Consider the following 22,793-nt stretch of genomic DNA (forward strand, 5'->3'; position numbering starts at 1 on the left):
CACACACACACACACACACACACAGCACAGGCAATAGATTCTTTTTGCTTGAACTGACTCTCACCTGCTTCCTTGGCCTAGAAATTTTTACCCCCCTACACATAAGTGCACCCCATCTCTGTGGTACCCCTCTCTTCTCCACACTGGGCCCTCTTAGCCTCTGATCATATGGGTCTCCCCAACTCAAGCAAGAGCCCCACTATGACAGGTCTGTGTCTCTTCTTCCCATTTATTGTCCAGCAAGCTGCCTTCACACAGTAGGACTATGGGCTCGAACTCAGTAAAGGAGCTGGGCCTCTGCACATCCTTTCCCAGCTGAAAGCATTCCCTTCATCACTGGGCAGAGAAGCAGGCCTGGGTCCCCCTTCCGTGGCCAGGCAGAGCACCCCGTCACAGGAAGGCCTGTCTTCATGCTCACACAGCCACCTCAGGCATAGGGCGGCTCCTCTTTGAAACTTTTACCTAATTTTTCTAATCTTAAGAAATGGGAACTGGCGTGGTATTGATGTGTCTGTTTGGTCACTTGGCCTCCTGTGGTCTCTAATTGCATTTGTGTGTGTCTTTTTCATGTAGTCCTTCCCTCCCCGCCAGCTGAGGTCAGCATCCGCAACAGGAGCTCACACGGTGTCCTGCTCTCCTGGGTCCCAGGCTTCGATGGCTACTCCCCGTTCAGCGTCTGCAACATTCAGGTAAACAAACCTCCAGGACTCAGAGGGAAGTGCCCGCTTGGTGCCCTGTGGGTCTCTCTCCCTTTTTCTCCCTCCAGCACCTCCGTTGAGAGTCCTGTCCTCCTCCCGGCTCACTGTGCCCCTGCACACCCCAGAGCCTGCCTCCTTGCTGTGCATGGCCAGGGCCAGCCAGAGGGAACCATGAGGCCGGGGAGAATTGATTTTTAGGTTCAAAAATGCATCCCTAACGTAGGACTGGCTTGTGACCAGGAGTTCAGGAAGCTAGATACTCATCATCCTTGGCTTGTGGCCATGAATGTAGCACCTTAGCCCAGGGGTCCTCAAACTTTTTAAAGTGGGGGCCAGATCACGGTCCCTCAGAGAGCTGGAGGGTCGGACTATATGAACTACTAATTCCTACTATAACACCTCGGCTGCGCTCACTGCCCAAAAAACCTGGCGGGCAGGATCTGACTCCTCTGCAGGCCGCATGTGGCCCGCGGGCCGTAGTTTGAAGACCCCTGCTAGCCCGTGGTCCCCAGGAGATCTGGGCCTCACAGGCTTTGCAAGTCTTCACCCATCTTAACCACTATCTCCAATGGTAGAAAAGAGAGGTTAGCCATCCTGCAATTATTCCATGCCAAGAGGTAAACTCTGCTCTGTTAGTTTTGTAAACATGGAAAGTAACTCAGCTGTTTCTTTCCCAAGTGCCCCGGCCCCAGGGCTTTGCAGATTCCCTCAGTGAAACCCACACCAGCTCTGCAGGCTCAGCCCTGAGCTGCAACACTGAGGTCAAACCTGGGAAGCTTATGCCACAAGCAGTGCTCAGAACCCTCTGTGTGTCCGGAGAGACATGGCATGTGGGAACAGGTAGTGAGCACAAGTGGATTGTCTGTTAAAAACAGGAATGTGATCTGCCTGGTACTTTATCATGCAGTAGGGTCAAGAATTGTTCTTAGTCATATAAATGTCTGGTCTTTTTAGTAAAACTCATGTCAACCTGATGGGCCATTTACACCCACTCACTGTAAGGAAGTGACTTCTAAGGAATTTTGTGTTGACAACCGGATATGGGTTTTTGTTTGTGTTTTCTTAAAATGTATTTTAATTGATTTCGAAAGGAAGGGAGAGGGGGAGAGAAAGATAGAAACATTAGTGATGAGAAAGAATCATTGATCAGCTGCCTCCTGCAAGCCCACAACCAGGGCATATGCCCTGACAGGAAAACGAACTGTAACCTCCTGGTTCATAGGTTGATGCTCAACCACTGAGCCGTGCCAGCCAGGCAACAACCAGATGTTTTAATACCAAATGGAATTAGACTCCCTGCTCTTGTTGCCTCACACTATTACCTAACTGCTGCTGCTGCTTTGAAGAGTGAACACATGGGTTATCTTTAAAATAGCCCCCCTCCCCGCCATCCCCAGCCTTGGTAAGTGCTTGCCCGCTTTGTAAACCTCCCAAGTACTGTTAAGTGTCAGGTCCTTGTGCCTACAAAATCCTCACCAGGGCTATTCTTTAACAGCACTTTCTGGAAATATGCTTCACCTACCATATTATTCACCTCTTGAAGTGTACAATGCAGTGATTTTGTTGTGGGGTCGAACCCTGGGTTCAAAATAAGACCACTGGAGGCTGATAATTTATTTTAAAAAAGCAGACAAGAATCTATTGAACTGGCCAGGGCAGCCACAAAAGCACCACACGCAGGCGGACTCCAAACGACTGCAAGGCTTTAGGGGCAGGCAGTTATTTTTAAAGGTTCTGAGAAGGAAAACCCCCATTCCAAACAACAAACTGTTGTTTGGAATTTTCTGCTGTTCTTTCTAGATAAAATGTTGCTTTCTAGTTTGCTTTAGCCCGTTAGAAGAATGATGAAGATAAACTTAGCTCTCTGAACTTGCAGGCCAGAGACCAGATATGCCCACAATCTCAATACCATGCCAGGTGCATTTTTTTTTTAATTGGATAGAACAGCATTGTTTTTCAAGGCCAGCATCGAGATAACCACTAAGTGCACATAGGGCTGGCTCTTTAATAAAAAAAAGGAAGTTCTGCCTGTAACCTTGCTTAGAATTTGAATTCATCCTATTTCAATTTTTCCTCACAGAGTTGTGAAACCATCACCACTGTGTAATCATGTCTGTATTCACAAGAGATACTGAGCTGTAGTTTTCTTGTATTGACTTCTTGTGGTTTCGGTATCAGGATGATACTGGCTTTGTAGAATGAGTTGGGAGGTGTTCCTCCTTTTCTATTTCTTGGAAGAGTTTGTGAAGAATCGCTGTTCATTCTTTAAATATTTGGTGGAAGTCACCAGAGAAGACATCTTGTCTTGAGTTTTGTGGGGGTTTTTTGTTTGTTTGTTTTGTTTTTTTAATATCTTTATTGATTTTAGAGAGGAAGGGAGAGGGAAAGAGAGATAGAAACATCAATGATGAGATGATGAGAGAGAATCATTGATTGGTTGCCTCCTGTATGCCCCCTACTTGGGATCAAGCCCGCAACCCAGGCATGTGCCCTTGACCGGGAATTAAACCTGGGACACTTCAGTCCACAGGCTGATGCTCTATCCATTGAGCCAAACCAGATAGGGTATCCTGAGCTTTATTTGTATAGGAAGTGTTTGGTGTTTTTTTTTATTATTTATTCCATCTTTTTACTTAGTATGGATCTGTTCAGATTTTCTATTTCTTGAATCACTTTTACTAGTTTGTGTGTTTTTAGGAATTTGTCCATTTCCTCTGGGCTTCCTAATTTGTTGGTATACGGTTGTTCATAATATTCAAATTATAATCTTTCTCTTTGAGGCTCGTAGCAATTGCCCCTTTATCAATCCAGCTTTTAATAATTTGAGTCTTCTCTCTCTTTTTTTTTTTTTTTCTTGGTCCATCTAGCTGAAGATTTGTCAATTTTAGTATCTCTGTGAAGAACCAATTTTTGCCTTTGTGAGTTTTTCTGTTCTCTACTTCACTCATTTCTGCCTTAATCTTTACTTTCTTTCTTCTATTTGCTTATTTTTCTCTTTTTGTTGTTGTTGTTTCTTACAGTGGAAGGTTAGACGATTTATTTTAAATTTCTTCTTTTTTTATTATGGGCACATATACTACTCATTTCCCTCTAAGCCCTGTATTAGCTGCATCCCCTACAGTTTGGTATTTTTCTGGTTTTCTTCAACTCCTCTCAAGTTTTTGTCATTTGCCATTTTCTACTGGTTACTCAGGAATGTGTTGTTAAACTTTCACATGGTTGTGCATTTTTCAAATGTTCTTTCTTTGTTGATTTCTAAGGCCATTCCCTTGTGTTTGGAGGATACACTGGTTTCCATTCTTTTAAATTGATCAAGGCTTGTTCATGGCCAAGCATAGCTTCTGCTCTGGGTGGAATGTACTCCATGTGCACTTGGGGGAGGTGTATTTGGCTGGAGCTGGGCAGGTTATTCTGCATCTGTCAGATTGAGTTAGTGCATAGTTTTGTTTAGTTCTTCTGTTTCCTTGTTGATCGTTTTCCTGGTGGTTCTGTCGATTATGGAAAGCGGGGAATTGAGGTCTCAACTGTTATTTTTGAATTGTCTAGTTCTCCCATCATTTCTCTCAGTTTTTGCCTCGTGTATCTCAGGGTTCTGTTTTAGGGAACTATGATGGCCTGTTTCCTATTGTAGGGCCATGACTGTCCCCATATAGGGACATAGCTGAGGACAACCCCTTAAAAACATTACCAAGTTGCTGAGCTGTTTGTAGAGTCCAAGAGGACATGAGGCTCCTTCCACACAAGGACGGCTGCCTTCAGGGGGACTTTGCAGAAGCGCTGCCCCGCCTAGAGAGAAGGGTCTCAGGGTAGACATGAAGTAGAGTGAGCTGGTTAGAAAACACCAAGTCACCATGAAGGTGGAAGGTGATGACACACACTTCACCTGCTCTTTCTCCCTCTTTGTGTGTTCTCTCTCTCTCTCTCTCTCTCTCTCTCTCTCTCTCTCTCTCTCTCTCTCCTTCCCTCCCTCCCTCCCTCCCTCTCTCTTTCTCTCTCTCTCTCTCTCTCTCTCTCTCTCTCTCTCTCTCTCTCCTTCCCTCCCTCCCTCCCTCCCTCTCTCTTTCTCTCTCTCTCTCTCTCTCTCTCTCTCTCTCTCTCTCTCTCTCTCTCTTTACCTTGGCTTGGGATGGCCATGGCCTGAGTAAACAATCACCCTTTGAGCACAAAGTTGCAGCCTGCCTCGCCTGCCTTAGATCCTGTGGCACCGATATGGTTATTCTGTCTTTGTCCCACCAGCCAGCTCTGCCTCTCTTCACCCACTCTCCTTTCCATCTCGGGTAAGGTGACCAGATTTAACAAATGAGGAGAAAGTAATCTTACAAGTTAAATTACACCAGTCATTTTGTGACATAGCCATACGTATAATTATTTGTAGTTGACCTGATATTCAAACGTAACTGTTTTGTGTGTTTTTTTACTTTCTCCTGCAGTCCCAACAGGATCAGTAGGGTTGGTTTGAGAAGTTATCATTTATATTCTGCAGATAAATGATATATTCCCATTTCTAAGGGACCAAGGATAGTTTTGTAGCAGGTTCCCAGTCCATTACAGTTTTAAACTCTGACTCGGTAACAAATGAATGTTCTGGCCGAGGTTCAGATCCACGCGGAGGAGGACACACCCTCTCGCTTCCTGTGGTCCTGACATGAATTCCTTTCTTCACCCATTTTTGGGCTGCATACTCCAGGTCTATTTTTAACGGTCCCACGTACTTCTTGCCATCACATTCCCTCTTTTCCCTCAGGACCACTGAGAAGCCTGTTATAGAAACCCCGTCCTCTTCCAGGAACGGCTCTCAAAGCGCGTCTTGTGCCTGGAAATGCTCCGCACGTTGCTCCCCAAATGGTGGATGGACAGCCACAGGCTTCCTCACCTTGGTCTCCAGGGTCGGTCACCAGGAAGGAGGTGCATACTCTAAAGTGAAGAAACAAAGTGACTTCTGCCAACAGCCAGGACCCAGATGAGCGTGTAGCTCACTGAGTTTCCTCTGGGGGCTCCTCAGGCCAACTGGGGCTTCTTGTCGCCCAGTGGAGTCTCCAGTTCTTAGAGCGGAGGTGAGGCCCCACCAGCTCAGTAACATGTAGCAGATCCAAAATTCCAAAATGTTATTTGAACGCCTCTTGGCCTACATTTTGATACCTATATCCTGTAATAACAGACTCGTGTATCCACACCCGTGATTTCTAGCCCAGTACTATGAGGAATAGATGCAGGGTTTAAGATTCCCCCCGCCCCCCAAAAAAATTGCTCTTGGTTCTTTTTTTAATTTATTTAATATCGTTTTGTCTTTTATGACTTATAAATACTCCATATCATAGAAGTTTTATAGAAGTTTTGAGAAGTGTGCAGTGAAAAGACACCCATTCTCGCACACCCTCACTCACAGGAGGTGTGCTTACTGGACAAGCGGGAGGTTTTTGCTGGGAATCCCCTCTCCTGCCTGTGCGTACAGAGGACGCCTGGAGAAGGCTATGGAGATTCTGGTGGGATTTGTGAAGGATGAAGAGAAGGAACTCAGAGAAAGAGCTGACTTTTTAAAGAGCTTTAGAGAAAAGTTGGTTGGGTGAGATGCAAATGACCCTTTCCTATGTCTCCCCACTAAAAAATGTCATAAAGTCTGAATTATCTGTGTATGCTTTTGGAACGAATTTATATTGGAGTGTAATGAGAGGGGGCAATAATGGATAATGTGTCCTGGCAAGTGTGGCCCAGTTGGTTGGGCATTGTTGTCCCATGCACGGAAAGGTTGCTGGTTTGGTTCCTGGTCAGGACACATGCCTGAGTCACCAGCTCATTCTCCCAGTAGGGGGTGTGCAGAAGACAACTGATTGATGTTTCTCTCTCACATCGCTATTTCTATCCCTTCTGTTCTTTCTAAAAATCAAATTTAAAAATCTTTTTAAAAAATTAAGAACAATGGACAACACTAAAATTTCTTCAAGGAAGAGCAGAGGGTCCTCAGGTTACACAATGAAAAGAAAAGCAGATTAAAACAAAATCCAGTATTCCATCTTCTCAAGTAGGATTTTGGAAAGGTTTTCTTTAAAAGTCTAGATAGTAAATTCAGGGTGCCCCCACAAAAATTTATATGCACAACGGATAGCTCAATTTTAATAAACATCGCCCTTATTATTATTCACTGTCTGTACTTTTTAAAAAAACATATATTTTATTGATTTTTTACGGAAAGGAAGGGAGAGGGATAGAGAATTAGAAACATCAATGAGAGAGAAACATCAGTCAGCTGCCTCCTGCACACCCCCTACTGGGGATGTGCCCACAACCAAGGTCCATGCTCTTGACCGGAATTGAACCTGGGACCCTTCAGTCCACAGGCCGATGCTCTATCCACTGAGCCAAACCAGTTAGAGTACTGTCTGTGCATTTTTTGGGGACACCCTGTATGTTAGGCTTTGCCACCCTGTGTCAGTTGACTTTGTTGCATATCCTGTGAAACAGCTGAAAGAAATTGAGGCTTGAGGTGGTTCTGAGAGAGGAGGGGCTGTTTTATAATGTGTTATAATATAATAATTGTAACATACCGGTAATCATTTGCTCTGTCACCTACCACAACGAGAACGCTTATTTTAGGCCTTTTCCTCAGGACCTGAATTGTTGCTCCTGCAGCATGAGTAACACTCAGTAATGTGGTGTGTGGCCCGGAAGGAAGCAGGTACTTCCCTCCGTGGAGAGGGAGGGCCACGTGCACAGGATGCCTGAGATCCCACGTCTCACATTCCCGCCACTTTACTAATGCCGGGTCCATGTCTTCACTTTTTGTTTAGGTCAAGGAAGTGGATCCTCTGAGTAATGGCTCCGTCATGAATTTTAACACCTCTGCTTCTCCATCTCTCTATCAAGTCCAGCAGCTGCAAGCTCTGGCTAACTACAGCATCAGTGTGTCCTGCAGGAATGAGATTGGCTGGTCTGCCCAGAGCCCTTGGATCCTGGCCAGCACGACCGAAAAAGGTAATTCCTGGTGTTCAGAATATTACTTCTAATGGCATGTGGTTAAGTCCTTCCCAGTGGCCTGATTTAGACTTTAAATTTTGCTTTCTTGGGTCTTTGTCTCTGGAGGAGAATTTTATGGAGGTGGCCAGTAAAAATGGGAAACTTATAAACTACATATATGTAATATTCTCTTTCGCATAAAAAGGTAATAGCAGCACACACTTTATGGCATATATTATTGTTAATTAAAATATAGTAATATAAAGTGTTACTACTCATAGCATCAAACTCAGGAAAACTAATGAATTTGAAGAAGGCTAATGTTCACCAAACCCTATGTGCCGGGGACCATATAGATGCCTTACATACATTATTCATTCGATCCTCATGGGAGCCCTAGTGAGTAGATACTGTTCTCTCTGTTATCTTACTCTACATCTTTAAACTTCGAAGAATTTTCTGTATGCTATTGAATTCTGAGATTTTTTTTTCCTTTCCTATGAATAAGTAGTGAATTCTGTTAAATTCGAGTCACACAAGTTTTGTTCTTCCCAGTTAGAGCTCTAGATCACTCAGAACCTCTTCTGTGCCCTTAACTCCAGTCTTATACACCCAGTGGTCTAGTCTTAATACAGACACAGGTCCAAATCAGAAATTGATAGGGATTAATCCTTGCACAAATGAAACTTTAGTGCCAAAATTGTAAAATACCTCCTTTTCTCTAATGAGGAAGAAAAACTTTTGAGAAAAACTTTTATATTCTCTGTTGCACTTTCGTTGAGTTCAAAATACTTTCTGATTTCTTCTTTGATCCATTAGTTATTTAGGTGTATAACTTAATTTCCAAATATTTGGGGGGTTTCTGGAGATCAGTGTGCTGATTTTGAGAGAACATAATTTGTATCACCTGAATCCTTTTAAATTAATTGAGACTTGTTTTATGGTCCATAATATAGTCTATCTTGATAAATGTTTGGTGTGCACTTGAAGAGAACGTGTATTCTGCTTTTTATTAGATAGCATCTACATTAATAAAAGAGTAACATGCTGCCGAAACCAGTTTGGCTCAGTGGTAGAGCATCGGTCTGCAATCTGAAAGGTCCCAGGTTCGATTCCGGTCAGGTGCATGTACGTTGGTTGTGGGCACATCCCCGGTAGGGGGTGTGCAAGAGGCAGCTAGTCGATGTTTCTCTCTCATCAACGTTTCTAGCTCTCTATCTCTCTCCCTTCCTCTCTGTAAAAAATCAATAAAATATATATTTTTAAAAAAGAGTAACATGCTAACTGACTGTACCTTCGTGACACCCCCCAGCCAATCAGGAGTGAGTATGCAAATTAATCCAACAAAGATGGTGGGTTAATTTACATACACAGGCAATGAGTGGCCAGGGGGTGGGGCAGAACACCCCAGGTGCTCCAGGCCTCTGGGTAGCATGGGAAGGTGGAAAAGCAGCTCCAGCCAGAGCAAAGGCAGTGCCAGCAACCTAGGAAAGAAGGCCCATTCTTGCATGAATCTTCATGCATTGGGCCTCTAGTATTCTATAAATGTCAACTTCCTTAAGTTGATTGATCATGTTTTACAAATGATACCTACTTCTACCCATTATTTAGAAAGAAGCATTGATATCTGCAGTTATACTTGTGGATTTATCTATTTTAATATAAAGTTCTAGCAGGTTAATCTTTATATTCAAAGTGTGTTTCCTTTAAGGAGCATAAACTTTGGTCTTGCTTTTTAATTTATTCAAATATCTGCATTTAAATTGGGATATTTAACTCATTAAAATGTAATGTGATTATTTATATTATCTTGCTTACAGCAAATTTTATTTACATCTTTAAACCCTACATTTAAAGCTTGAGTTTAAATCTCACATTTTTATTTTTTTTGTCTGTAGCCCTCCTTTTCTTCTTTTGGGTTAACTGAATATATTTATTCTATTTTCTCTCTTTAATTTGTTTGCTTATTAGTTTTAACTTGTTCTCTGTTTTTGTGTGTGTGGTTGCTTTAGGGTTAATGTTTAACTTACCACTGTTTACGGTCAAGTGATGTTATACCCCTTCTATGAATCATGTTGGACCTTCAAATAGAACTTTCTGATAGTTTTTTTAAATATGGACGTACACATATTTTTAGGTTCACATATTTTTACTTTCAGTTCTTTAAAAATGTTGTGTCACTGTCTTCTTTTCTTGAGTTATTTCTGATAAGAAGTCTACAATCTTTATTTGTTCCTCTGCATGTAATGTATCTGCATGTATTTTGTCTCTGGTTTCCCCTTCATCATTGACTTTGAGCTATTTAATTGCTGTGTGCTTTGGTGTAATTTTTCTACTTGTGCTTGGGGTTCATTGGATTTCTTAGATTTATATGTTTTTGTTTTGCATCCAATTTGAAAACATTTTAACCATTACTTTTCCAAATATTCTTTTCATTGCCACCTCCCTTCTTAGAGGACTCAATTACATGTGTATTTGATTACTTGAAGTTGCCTCATAAGTCATTGATATTCTGTTAGTTTCCCCCCCTGTTTTTCTGTGGTTATTTTTAATATAGTTTCTATTGTATTTTCAGGCTTACTCATCTTTTCTTGTGCAGTATCTAATCTGCCATTAATTTTATCTAGTGTATATTTCATTTCTCACATTATAATTTTTGTATTTTATTTGTATTTTTCATATTTCTACTTAACTTTTGGACCATATGGAATGTAGTTATCACTGTTTTAATGGCCTTGCTAATTCAAATATCTATGTTATTTCTGGGGAAGTTTTGATTTACTTATATTCCTGCTATATAGAAGATGTGGCAATTTCTTTGTGTAGCTAGTAATCTTTGATTGCATTCACGAGATTGTGAATTTATTTAACCTCATGGGATGCTAGATATTTCTGTATTCTTATAAATATTGAGCTTTGTTTTGGGACATTGTTAATGTACTGGGAAAAGATTGTTCCTCTTGGATCTTTTAAAATTTGTGAGGCAGGACAGGAACAGCGCTGTCAGTTACTAACCACTATTGATACAAGACGATTATGTGTACTCTGGCTAGTGACCCTGGTACCATTAGATTTTCCAGTGTGATAGCTGGGAATAGACAGTATTCCTAGTCCTTAGTGAGACCCAGGCACTGTTATCTTTAGTTCTTTCACGTATTTCTTTTCCTGTCTCCATCCAGAGCATCTAGTGACTCCACGGCCTTCTCTTGGGCATTTGTCTTTCTTGGTTTACTCCCTCATTTTCACGGAGCACATTATCCATTATTTCCAGGGAGAGTATGTAAAATATTAAAACTATGGGAACTCACATGTCTTCATGTCATACTGGATTGATAATTTTTCCTATATAGAATTTTTTGTTGTAAATTACTTTTCCTCAAGTTTAAAAAAAAAAAAGTATATCTGCATTGTTTTTAGCTTCATGAGTCATTATGGAGAATTCTGATGCTTTAGTTTTTCTATTTGAACTGTTTAGTTTGATTTTTAAAATACTTTCTCTAATCGTGGTGCTGTGGTGTGGAATTTGTTTGCCATCATCATTTATTTGTCAGCCACCATTCAGTGGTTCTTTTGATCTAGAAATGCATGTGCTTTGGTTTTGAGTCTTTTAAAAAATATTTTTTTATTGATTTCTGAGAGGAAGGCAGAGGGAGAGAGAAACATCAATAATGAGAGAGAATCATTGATTGGTTGCCTCCTGCACCACCCCCACTGGGGACTGAACCCAGAACCCGGGGTAGTGCCCTGACCGGGAATTGAACTGTGACCTCCTGGTTCACAGGTAAAAGCTCAACCACTGAGACACATTGGCCAGGCTTGATACTTTTTCTTATAATTTTTTTTTCTTTGAAAATATTCTCCTATTTTTCTGACCAGAAATTGTATTAGATAGGTGTTGGACCTCTTTGCTTTCTTAATTTTCTTTTCTCAAATTGGCCTTTTTTCTTTAATTTTTAGTTGTAGTTATGGAGGTTTACTTGATTTCTCTTCTAATTCTTCTATTAAACATTTAATTTTTTTTTCTTATATTGCTGATAGAGCTTTCTATTTCATTGATAATTTTTTTTTCAGTTCTCAAGTATGCCAGCCTTTACCTATCTTTGGGCATGTTAATTATCAGGTTGTTTGTTGTGGTTTTCTCTAGTCCCTATAATGGCTTTATCTCTTCTGCGCTCTCTGTCCTTTATGTTGTTGGTTCCTGGACATTCATGAAGGAGACTTCCCTGACCTTTCCTGATCCCCCAGTGTCCACTCCTTCTAAAAGTAGAGAACCAGCAATTTGATTGGACACTGTAAGTGTAGGTAAGGTTTGTAGACGTCTCTGTCAGGTGATTGGTCAGTGACCTTAAGTATTTAGGTTAGCATACTCCCAAGTATCAATATTGCTATTCTTTCCTCTGGGACTGCTCACTTTTTCTAGAAAAGAAGTCTCCTGTTTGCTGCCTCGTGAATAGAAACATGGCTGCCAGTGTTCTAGCAGCCAGGTGAGGTGGTGTCTTCCTCATTCAGGGCACAGACTTTCGCTTATTTTCCCCCACTTACCAGTCTGGCCTCTCATGGTGCCTTCATTCTACGGGTGCCCCTAGTCCAGAGGCTTTTCAGTTCATGGAATAAGGTGTCCTGTCTTCTGTGGGATTTGGGGGGAGTTCCTGCCAGGTGTGTGGGAATAGGTTAGAGGAGTGTCAAAGGCTAAATTCTTCCCAATCAAACTTTCAGTCTTCCAGTTTTAGTGCCTGGGCCCCCTGCTTCTGAACCTCTCTCCAGGTGCCTTTGGGAGGATCAGCTTGCTGAGTTCATTACACCTTCGTCTCTTTTTCATCTGTCCAATATATGTTAAGATTTCTCTTGCTTTAACTTTTATTACCCTGTGTCCTTGTGCGAGATAATGGACATTTTGGTATAAAGTGGGTCTATGACTTAGTAGAATTTATTATGAATCAGAGAATGAAGACCAGTGCTAAGTGCTACATTTACACCTAGCCCAGTAATTAACATCTGACCTTCTGCCCTCCAATAATGAAGTGTCTGACACATAAAGTAATTTCCTGATTGGTTAGTTCTATTCAACCCATCAGTCACTGCTGCTGTGCCGAGTTCCCTGCCTTATACGTCTCTCGGACCCGGACCTGATCTCCAGTCGGTCGGTTGACCTTCTGCCCCACCGGCTTCTGTTCAAGTGTGTCTGCTTTGCTTCCCTAGCAGAGTCCTTGAGTGCCACACGCCATCCGCCCTGCCTTCCTCTCCTGTATTCTTTTAGTTTGGAAAGGGCTGGCTTTAGTTCACAATGGTCCTTCGTGGAGAAGAGGGTGGAAATCTGCTCTTTGTCTCCGTCTCATTTAACTGTTTCCTAGAACATTCGAACATCCGAACATTCAGAAACCAAAAAGGGGATGAGTATCTGTGTGCTTTTCTTTGTGGTTCTTCATCCTTCTCTCCTTGTCCTTTTTAGCCCCATCGGTATCACCTTTGAACGTCACTGTGTTTCTGAATGAAACTAGTTACAAAGTGGACGTCAGATGGATCGAGCCTCCCATTGAGCGGCAGGATGGGGACCTGCTGGGCTACAGGATATCTCACGTGTGGCACAGCGCGGATGCTTCCGTAAGTCTGAGCGCTAGCGGAGCGCGCTTGTCTCCTCGATTCGCTGGTTTAGAACTGTTTTAGACGCTTTCGTTTTGCTGTGAGAATGCCAGGTGTTACTGAGTTAGACACGGCACTTTTAGTGGGTTATGAAGAGTGTCATAAAAATTGGAGGCTACTGAAAGTTACATCTTTGGGCCTTTCTTCGTTCATCAGTTCATTCATTTATTGAGTACTTATGTGTAGAACCCACAGTGTGGCTTTTGTAGGAAGTCGTGGGAACTATCCAGATAACCACAGCAGGCAGTTGAGAAGATACAGGGCTTAGCAGGCCAGCAATTTATAGCCTCTTGAAATTCCAGGGACACTTTTCTGAAGAAGGCTGTCAGGGAAGAATCCAGCCTCCTAAAAAATAGCAAAGGGCAACCTGACTCTGAAGGAAAGGGCTCAGCAAGCAACAGGCCATCTTGACATAGCTCTGTAGGAGCGAAATCAGACACAATTCTCAACCGACCAGAGCAAAGCAGTTGGCACAGCACAGCAGAGAGCTGGAGCATCAGCCAGGTGGCACGGGTTCCCCTGCCCCAAGCTCTGCGGAGCTGTGCCACTAAGGGTCATCGGTCAAGAGCTCGGCACTCTGAGCAGTGAGAACAAACAGTCGATGCTCTCTGCAGGTGCACGGTGGTCTCGCTGCAGCCACCTTGACTGACTTCACTGCCTACATGACCAGCCCCAATGTGGCTCAGAGTCAAGGGTGGTTGGCCTTGCGGTTTGGCCTCCTCAGCAAGGAAGCTCGGGACAGTGCATATACCTCACCGGAAAAGGTGGTACTTGTTCTGGGTTTGGAATAATTTTGGCAGGTGACGATGGAGGAGTTCCAGATGAAGAAAGGTCACGAGAGATGAGGCATAATGTGACAGCTTTGGGGGATCATGACTCACTCAAGGCCCTGAAACATGAATATTTTCAGGGGTGTGGTGTGAGGGGAAGCTGGACCAGGAGTCCTGGCCATGTGTGCAGGACAGGCCAAGGTGTCTGATAGGCAAGGGAGCCAATGAGAACCCTGAACTTAGGAATCCAGTTTGAGAGTTGTATGTTACGAAGATGGGTGATAGGACTATTACTCTTTTACATGTAAGAAAATTGAATTTGTTAAAAGTAACCTTCAGATCTGCCTCTTTCTACCAGACCATACGGCCAACTGGCAAGTCACTCAGCAGCTTCTCCTGCTGCTCACTGAGAACACTGAGAAGAGCCCGCACCGCCCAGCAGTGTGACTGGGGAGGGACACACTGGCTGGGAAAGGAGGGCCAGGGTGGAGAAAGGCACCCTCCACCCTGAAGGCACCCTTGATTGCTCTCTTTAAGCTCCTGATTTAAATACTAATCTCCTCTAAAAATAACTTTCATAGCAACATCCAGCTGAGTATTTGACAACAGATCTGGGTACCATTAGCACATAAAATTAACCATCAGAATTGTCGTGAGTGTTGATTTAATATTAGTCTGAGCTGGGAACTGAGGGATACATGATGTCAGAACGTCAAATAGTTCCTGCCTTATCGACAAAGATGGCAAGACCCTTCGTAGTTCAGTAAGGACTGTCTGGTGTAGATAGTAGTTTCGTTGCATAATAGCAAAAAAAAAAAAAAAAAAAAGGCAGAGGGTCTCCGTGAGAAACTGTGACTGCTCCCTAAGCTCCAGCCAGTGCCTTCCAGTGGGAGTGAGTTTTTTAGGCATGACTCCAGTTGAGCCAGAGTGACTTGGTTACTGTGAGGTATAAAGATCGCAGCTGTGTTGAGAATATTTGACCAAAGTCAGAAGTGTGGGGGATGCAGCTGAGTGATGAGGCCTGGGGGGCGGTGGGGCTCAGGTCCCAGACAAGCCCCCTCCTCACTTGGAAGAGGGAAAGGGCTGAGGTCACTCGTAGTCCTTTGTGACGGGGTAGACACACTGGGTTCACCACAGGACTATCTTCACCACCTTCACGAAGAGCCTCCTTGTTTTGTGTTTCACATTCCCAATGGATGTAACCCGGTGATGGGTCAGATTTTTGGCATCCCTGTGGCATTTGTACAGGGCATCACATGAAAGCAACAGCTTCTTGGCAGGAGAGAGGGATGGGGAACAGCTGCGCCCACAGATGATGTCTGAGCTCATTTCAGTCATTTTCAATCTCACATCATCCAACTTTTACCAAAACTGCTATTTTCCAGTGGGATAGTTGAGACTTGTTCTTTTTCTTTTATTGCCTCAGTTTACCTATCAGGAAGCAGATGTTGGACGCAATAGGTGATGGAAGTAGAGGAGACGGAAAGAAGAGGACTTAGAGTCCATGATTTCTCATGTCTCATAGTAAATGACTGCAGGCTGTTACTTGCACCAGTCAAACCCTGTGCTAGAGTTGCAGCTACAAGAGAAGGAGCTTCGCATTTCCTGGTCTTTTGTCCCAGAGCATGTGCAAGGTGCCTGTGGATCAATTGCATTTGCACCCTGGCTGGGACAGGGGAACCAAATCTTAGAGAAAATATCCTTTTCACAAAGCTCAATTCTTAAGATAGTACATGAAGGCACATCACTTTGTTTTGAGTCGATGGGAATTTTTCCTTTCTTGGTTGGCAGAAGATAGTGATCATTGGCAGACATTTACAGGCAGGTCCTTTTTTTCCCTCCTCTGGCATGGATGATAGCTTCCTTATTATTATTTATTATTATTGTTGTCGTTGTTGTTGATTTCAGAGAGGAAAAGAGGAGAGAAATATAAACATCAATGATGAGAGAGAATCAATGATTGGCTGCCTCATGCATGTCCCCTACTGGGGGTTAAGTCCGCAACCCGGCATGTGACTGGCTGGAAATCAAACCATAACCTCTTACTTCATAGGTTGATGCTCAACCCCTGAGCCATGCTAGTTGGGCTGATAGCTCCTTCTTTAGTGGGGGGCTCGAGCTGAAGGGGCAAGAGTGCTGAAAGCCCTATGAATGACGCAGCATGGAGCCTAATGTACTCACTGCCACTAATACCCAGCTGGGCTGTGCATTCTTTTCCCCTTTGCTCAGATCACTCCCTCTGCAGTGATAACAGTCCTGCCAGTTAGGGCTGTGACCTTTCCAATCATTATCTCCTTCCAGATGCTGGATCATCCCAGAGAGAAGGTCACTTGCAATCCTGCTGTACGCTGTGCATTGTGATGGTCTTGTGACAACAGAAGGGTCTGTGGTTCACTTTAATTTGGGCAAATCCTCTGATGCAGCTGAGCTTCCAGCTCATGAGCTGCAATAAGAGGCAAGTAAAATATAAGATCAGTCAACCCTGGGAGGAGCCTGACAAATACATCCTTCATCTCTATTTCTCAAACACCTTTCATTTCTAAGGGGCGAGAGTTAGCCACAACTTCATCTCTCCTGGACTTACATGTCTATTTCCTTCACCAGGTTAGGGAGGTTTTCCATTATTTTTTCACATACTGGTAGGTTTTTATTTTTTATTTTTTATTTTATTTATTTTTTTTAAATATATTTTATTGATTTTGTACAGAGAGGAAGGGAGAGAGATAGAGAGCCAGAAACATCGATGAGAGAGAGTCATCGATCAGCTGCCTCTTGCACACCCCCTACTGGGGATATGCCCGCAACCAAGGTACATGCCTTTGACCGGAATCGAACCTGGGACCCTTCAGTCCCCAAGCCGACGCTCTATCCATTGAGCCAAACCGGTCCCGGCACTGGTAGGTTTTTAATTCCTTGCTCTCTTTCTTCTCCTTCTGGCACCCCCATAAATAATGGCACACTTGAAGTTGTCTCAGAGGCTCCTTATGCTATTCTCATATATTTGGATTATTAGTTTTTTCTTGCTGTTCTGATGGGGTGTTTTCTGCTTCCTTATCTTCCAAATCTCTGACTTGATCCTCTTCTTTATCTACTCCTCTGCTGACTACTATAATGTAGTCTTTATTTCTAATAGCATATTCTTCATTTACAACTCGTTATGTTTTCTGGTTCTGTTTTTATGTTCCTCTCTCTTTGTTGAAGTCCTCACTAAATTCATCTACTCTTCCTCTAAGTTTATTGAGCAACCTTATAACCAGTATTTTAAGCTCTGCATCTGGTAAATTGCTACTCTCCATTTTTTTTAGGTTTTTTTTTTTTTCTAGAGTTTTGTTCTATTCTTTCTTTTGAGATGTTTCTTTGTCTCCTCATTTTGATAGCCTCCCTGTGTTTGTTTCTATGTATTAGGTAAAGCTGCTGTGTCTCCCAGGCTTGGTAGAGTGGCCTTATATAGTAGGTGTCTCGTAGGGTCCGGTAGCACAGCTTCTATGATTATTCGGGCTGAGCACGCCAGGTGCACCCCCCGTGTGGGCTGTACACCTTCCTATTATAGTTGAGCATTAATTGCTGTTTACACATCAATGGGAGGGATTTACTCGCTGGCCAATTGGCTGCAAGGACTAGCTGTAACCACAGTGGAGGATCAGCCATGCAGGGGCTCACGCCATCAAGCAGGACTTATTTCACAGGGACTTGGGTGCCTGCTGAGCCTGTCTTTTGAGTGTGTTGCTTGTGGAGGTGGTTAGGAGGTGCTTTGATGTGATCTGAAGCTGTTCAAATGGTGTGCTGGCTCTAGGGCCTCCCTGGTTATGCAGGACAAGGTCCGCTGCTGCCTGTGTCTTGCCATGGACACTGGCATGAGCTAATCTGCAGATGGCTGCTACTTATACTGGGCTTGAAAGTAAATGGGACAGTCTTTGATGAGTGTGGACTAGTATTTCTTATCTCATTCTCATTCGCATAAGGTATCAGTAGATCTTCCATGAGAAAAAAATTCAGTGAGCAAATCAGTTGATAAAATATTACATATTATGTTCTTTCTTGAAGACAAGTTCAAGGCTCTCTGATGTTCTGCAGCGAAGAGATATGTTTAACTTTGATGTGGGAATTGCCTCCATGTTAAGCACTCAGTTTGATCCATGTCATTCTTATAGAGCTCACTGTTGGGGGATTGTGGCTCTAATGCTGGTTTTGCTGTGGTTAGAAGGGTAGAGGTATAGATCAGAGGGAAGTCTCATGGCAGATTATTATGGAGAACCAACTTCTTCAAAGCCCTGGAAAGCCCCATTGCATTGGAGGATTCCTTCGCTGGCCTAGAACTCTGCCTCCTGACACGCTGCATTCCTGGGTGTAGGCAAGTGCCCTCCTTCCTTCCCTCCATCCTCCCTCTCACTCACTGTCAAAGGAGGGCAGAGCATTTGAACTGGTGTCATTTTTAGATATGAGGAATAGGCATGGTTCTTGTTAAGCCAGATAGAGGTCTCAAACACTTTAATCAAGAATCCACCAAGGAGGGTGCATTTTGCCTGAAGGAGAAACCAACAAAGTGTCAAATGAATGTTACAGTTTGGGGAACAGAACGGCCTTGAATGATAGAGGACAGCCCTGAGAGATACTGCAAAGTCATTTCTGTGAGTAGGTCTTATACATATATGGAAAGAAGAGCAAATACAGCACAGAAGAACAAATATAGTATAGGAATTAAGAAATAGCCTTTGTGCCAGATCACGTGCTAAGTGTTTTCCATGAAGGAACTCACTTAGCCCTTGCAAAAACATGTTGAGGAAGATACTCCTTTCTCAATGTTCATTTGAGGAAATTGGAGCTCAGAGATGTTGAGTAACTTTCAAAACTCGGGGTTGGTAGCACTGGGATCAGAACCCAGCTCTGGCTGACTCCAAAACTGCATTTTTCAGAGCCTCACTGCTCTTCCCCAGATGCTCTGGGTTTTCTTCATACTATAGTGTCTTGTTCAAATTCCACAGGGTGGCCTCTTCGCAAAAAGAAGTAATTACAGGACGCTTTTGAAGGTGTGAGAGTTTTGCTTTGGTGCCTGTGAATTTGAACCCTTTTGAACAAACTACCTTTGTTGTTGTAGCACGACAGAAGCTTTATCTGCTAGTCCTTGCCCCAAAGAATGGTCCCGTTCTTCGAGGCAATAAAAAGGGTCATATTCTCAAATAGAATTACAAAGATAAGTCGTGCCTTCTCACAGAGGAGAACATATTAAAGTCTTTTTTAAAAAATATGTTTTATAGTGTGTTTTTTTTACAGAGAGGAAGGGAAAGGGATAGAGAGTCAGAAACATCGATGAGAGAGAAACATCGATCAGCTGCCTCCTGCACGCCTCCTACTGGAAATGTGCCCGCAACCAAGGTACATGCCCCTGACTGGAATCAAACCTAGCTGATGCTCTGTCCACTGAGCCAAACCGGTTAGGGCAAGTCTTTTGATAACTGAATACAAGCACCACCACGCTCGCGCTGATGAGCTGATGCCCATGTAACACACACAAGACATCCTGTTTTAGAAGACATGCTCTTACATTTCCCAACAGGCCAGGTCCACGGGTCTTATCGGTGAATAAAGTTGTAATCGATGTTGTACTATACTTTCAATTTCATTTCCTGAAAACCCTCTATATTTTAAGTCCTTGAGAATACGGGCGTGTGTTGGTGAGAAGTGAAAGGTCACTTAATGAGAACTATGCAGTCTGCACAGCCTGTGCCAGCTCGTGCCAGGAACATGGCCCCTCCTTCTGCAGCAGGCACCTGACACTGAGGGGGATCCTGCACACAGGGTGGTCCTGCCTGTGTGGGATTTCAAATGGGTTTCTTTGTCCGCTTTAAACATCAAAATTAAAATACTGGAGGATATGGATATGGTCATGCCCCTCTTTATACACTTGGCATCAAAACAATGGATAAATGACATCACTTTTTAAAAATAGTAATATGTTAAAACGATATTGGAGGTTATCATTTAAGAATATTCTTAGGGGGGAAAATGGCTCAGCCTCCACTAAAATGTTTATCATATATTTTTTCAATCAAAAATCTATTTACTTCAAAATCTATTGTAATCCCACCCCTAAGGTGGGATAATTTTTATGCATTTCCAAAATGTGTGACCATAGGCCGTGCGTGGCATCACTTACATACTTCAGGTTTCAGCATGATGACAACAGCTATGATGGTGGCCATCGCCACACTTCGGTGACATTTGCTCCAGGCAACCACCATTCCAAGCACTTTACATGGATTATTAGCTCTTTACTCATTTAAGGGACAGGAGGTGGAAATGAAAAAGTCACTCCTCTGAAGAAAATTTTACCCTTTGCAACAGCATTGATGGATCTGGAGAGCATGATGCCAAGTGAAATAAGCCAGTCAGAGAAAAGAGTCATATGATTTCACCCATATGTGGAGTTTAATGGAAAAATAAACAAATAACCAAACAAAAACCAAACAAACTAACTAACTAACAGAGACAGACTCATAGATAGAGAACAGTCTGACAGCTCTGGGGGTTGGGGTGTTAGGGTGGGTGGAGGGATGAGTAACAAATAATGAAAAAAGAGGGAACTCATGAGCATGGACAACAGTGTGGTGATCGCTGTAGTGGGGAGAAGGCAGGTGGATGAGGCATAGAGGGGATAAATGGTGATAGGAAAATAAATAGGTAAATCGGTAGGTTTTTAAAGTCATTTCTCTAGGTTTACATAGTAGGTAATAGAACCTAAACCAATAGGTGTCACAAAGTACTTCTATGTTGATTTCTGAAAGGATAATTCTGTTGTCAGGATTTCTCTCCTTCTTGGGGTTTAATTAGTTTTGTTTTGTTTTGTTAATCCTCACCAGAGAATATTTTTTCCATTGACTCTTAGAGTGGAAGAGGAGGGAGAGATAGAGAAACATCCATGTGAGAGAGACACATCTATTGGCTGAGTCCAGCACATTCCCCAACTGGGCTGGGATCCAACCTGCTACCCAGGTTCCTTTGACAAGGAACTGAACCTGAGAACCTCCAGTGTGCAGGCTGACACTCTAACCACTGAGCAACACCAGCCAGGGCTAGGGATTTAATTCTTTCTCAGTTATGCATTTCCTTTTATCTTGAGCTAATTTCTCTCATACATGATGTCTTGTTCTTGAGTCTTTGTAGACAAAAAGTACCCTTGTTCCTGGTCAGGCAGAAGGTCTTGTAAGTTGAAGAGCTGTCAGGTGCTAAACTCTGAAGTAGATACATTTTCCTTGAAGCCTGCCTGACTCACGCAGGGCAGGGCTGCAGGACTATGAGCTTGGACCAGGGAGTTACTCTCCTTGGTGATTTTCTGTCCTTTACAAATTAGAGAATGGCCAGCTAACCCATCATCAAAACTGGGTTTGGTACTGACTTGTACCAAATAGATATCACCTATTTACCAAGTAGTAAATAGAAGTCCTGCGGATCTAATGCATGGTCCATGAATACAGACAACAATACCCTATATAATAAAAGACTAATATGCAAACAGACCCTAATGGCAGAATGACCAAAATGACTGCTTGACCAGTCACTATGAGGTGCACTGACCAGCTCTTGGTCCCTTTCCACGGCTAGCAGGCTCCAATTGCCCAATGGTGAATAGAGAAGTAGGGGTGGGTGGCGAGGGATGCGGGTGGCACCAGGCCAAGGCCCCCACCCTGCCAGTTCACCCCACACACAGGCCAGGGCCAGTGAGTGGGCGAAACAGCTGACCTTTTGGTCCTTCCCCCTGGCCAGTAGGCCCTGATCATCGAATGGCAAGTGGGGATCTGGGGGTGGGTGGTGGCAGGGGCAGGGTTGGCCTTGGGCAGCCAGGGAAGATGACCCTGATCACAGGCCAGGCCTAGGGACCATACCCATGCATGAATTTCATGCACTGGGCCTCTAGTTGTATTATAACCATAGGTTCTAGCTTACAGCTACAGCTATTGGCTATAATTGTGCTGGGAGGGCTCTGTCCTCCAGGCTGGGACTTGCACATGGCCACGAGAGGACTGTGCCCTCTCATCAGTCCGAGGCTTGAACCTGTCCAAACACTTAGTCGTGCCCCACAGTTTACTTCCTGAAAACACCTATGGCAAGTCCTTTTGCAACATGGGATAGAAATGGGATAAAAAACCCAAACGTTTTCAGTCTGTGTTTTCCCTTTTCATTGCTTGTCTGAGGGCCCTTCTGGGTCCCGGTGGTCACAGCCTGTCAGATTTGGAAACAATCTCTGGGTCGCTGACCAAGGTCTCCCCTTGGTCATGAGTGATGGGACTGTCCTCTCCTTAAGGGTGAGCTGGCTCCACCCTGCACGATGGTTAGAAGTGACTGGCATGAGGCTGAGTAACTGGAAGATGAAGTTGCATCTGTGGTCCAGGTGACCTGACAGTTCCCCTCTGTGAAATCAGATTTCCATAATTCAGAGATAAGGACACTAGGGAGCTTCAACCCCTGTGTTCCCGTTTGAACAGCCTGCCCAGACCTGACAGTTAGTTTCCTGCCCCAGAGAACGTCGTTAAAGTCAAGGTTTGGAAGCAAAGGGGAAAGTGCTGTCTACTCTTCCAAAAATAATTCCTGCCTCCCTCCACCCCTCACGCCTTATCGACTCATTGACATGGCAGTGGCTTTAAAACAAAATAAAGTAAAACCAGATTTTGGAGAATTGGGCAAATTGTGCATTTGTCATGCTGGTAGGGGAAAAAATAGCGTCAGTAACCTCCTAGAT

At 43.5% G+C, this 22,793-nt stretch overlaps 1 protein-coding gene across 1 annotated transcript in view; it reads left to right on the forward strand.

The window, feature by feature from the left end:
* MERTK (MER proto-oncogene, tyrosine kinase) overlaps window positions 1–22,793 on the forward strand; it is a 104,643-nt gene that overhangs the window by 58,067 nt on the left and 23,783 nt on the right. The window contains exons 6-8 of the mRNA XM_084900216.1: window positions 574–689; window positions 7,484–7,667; window positions 13,099–13,250. Of these exons, the coding sequence (XP_084756342.1) occupies window positions 574–689; window positions 7,484–7,667; window positions 13,099–13,250 (452 nt within the window). The remainder of the gene's footprint in view (window positions 1–573; window positions 690–7,483; window positions 7,668–13,098; window positions 13,251–22,793) is intronic.

This window comes from Pipistrellus hanaki (genome assembly GCF_964339955.1).
Source record: "Pipistrellus hanaki genome assembly, chromosome: 12".
Classification (NCBI taxonomy): Eukaryota; Metazoa; Chordata; class Mammalia; order Chiroptera; family Vespertilionidae; genus Pipistrellus; species Pipistrellus hanaki.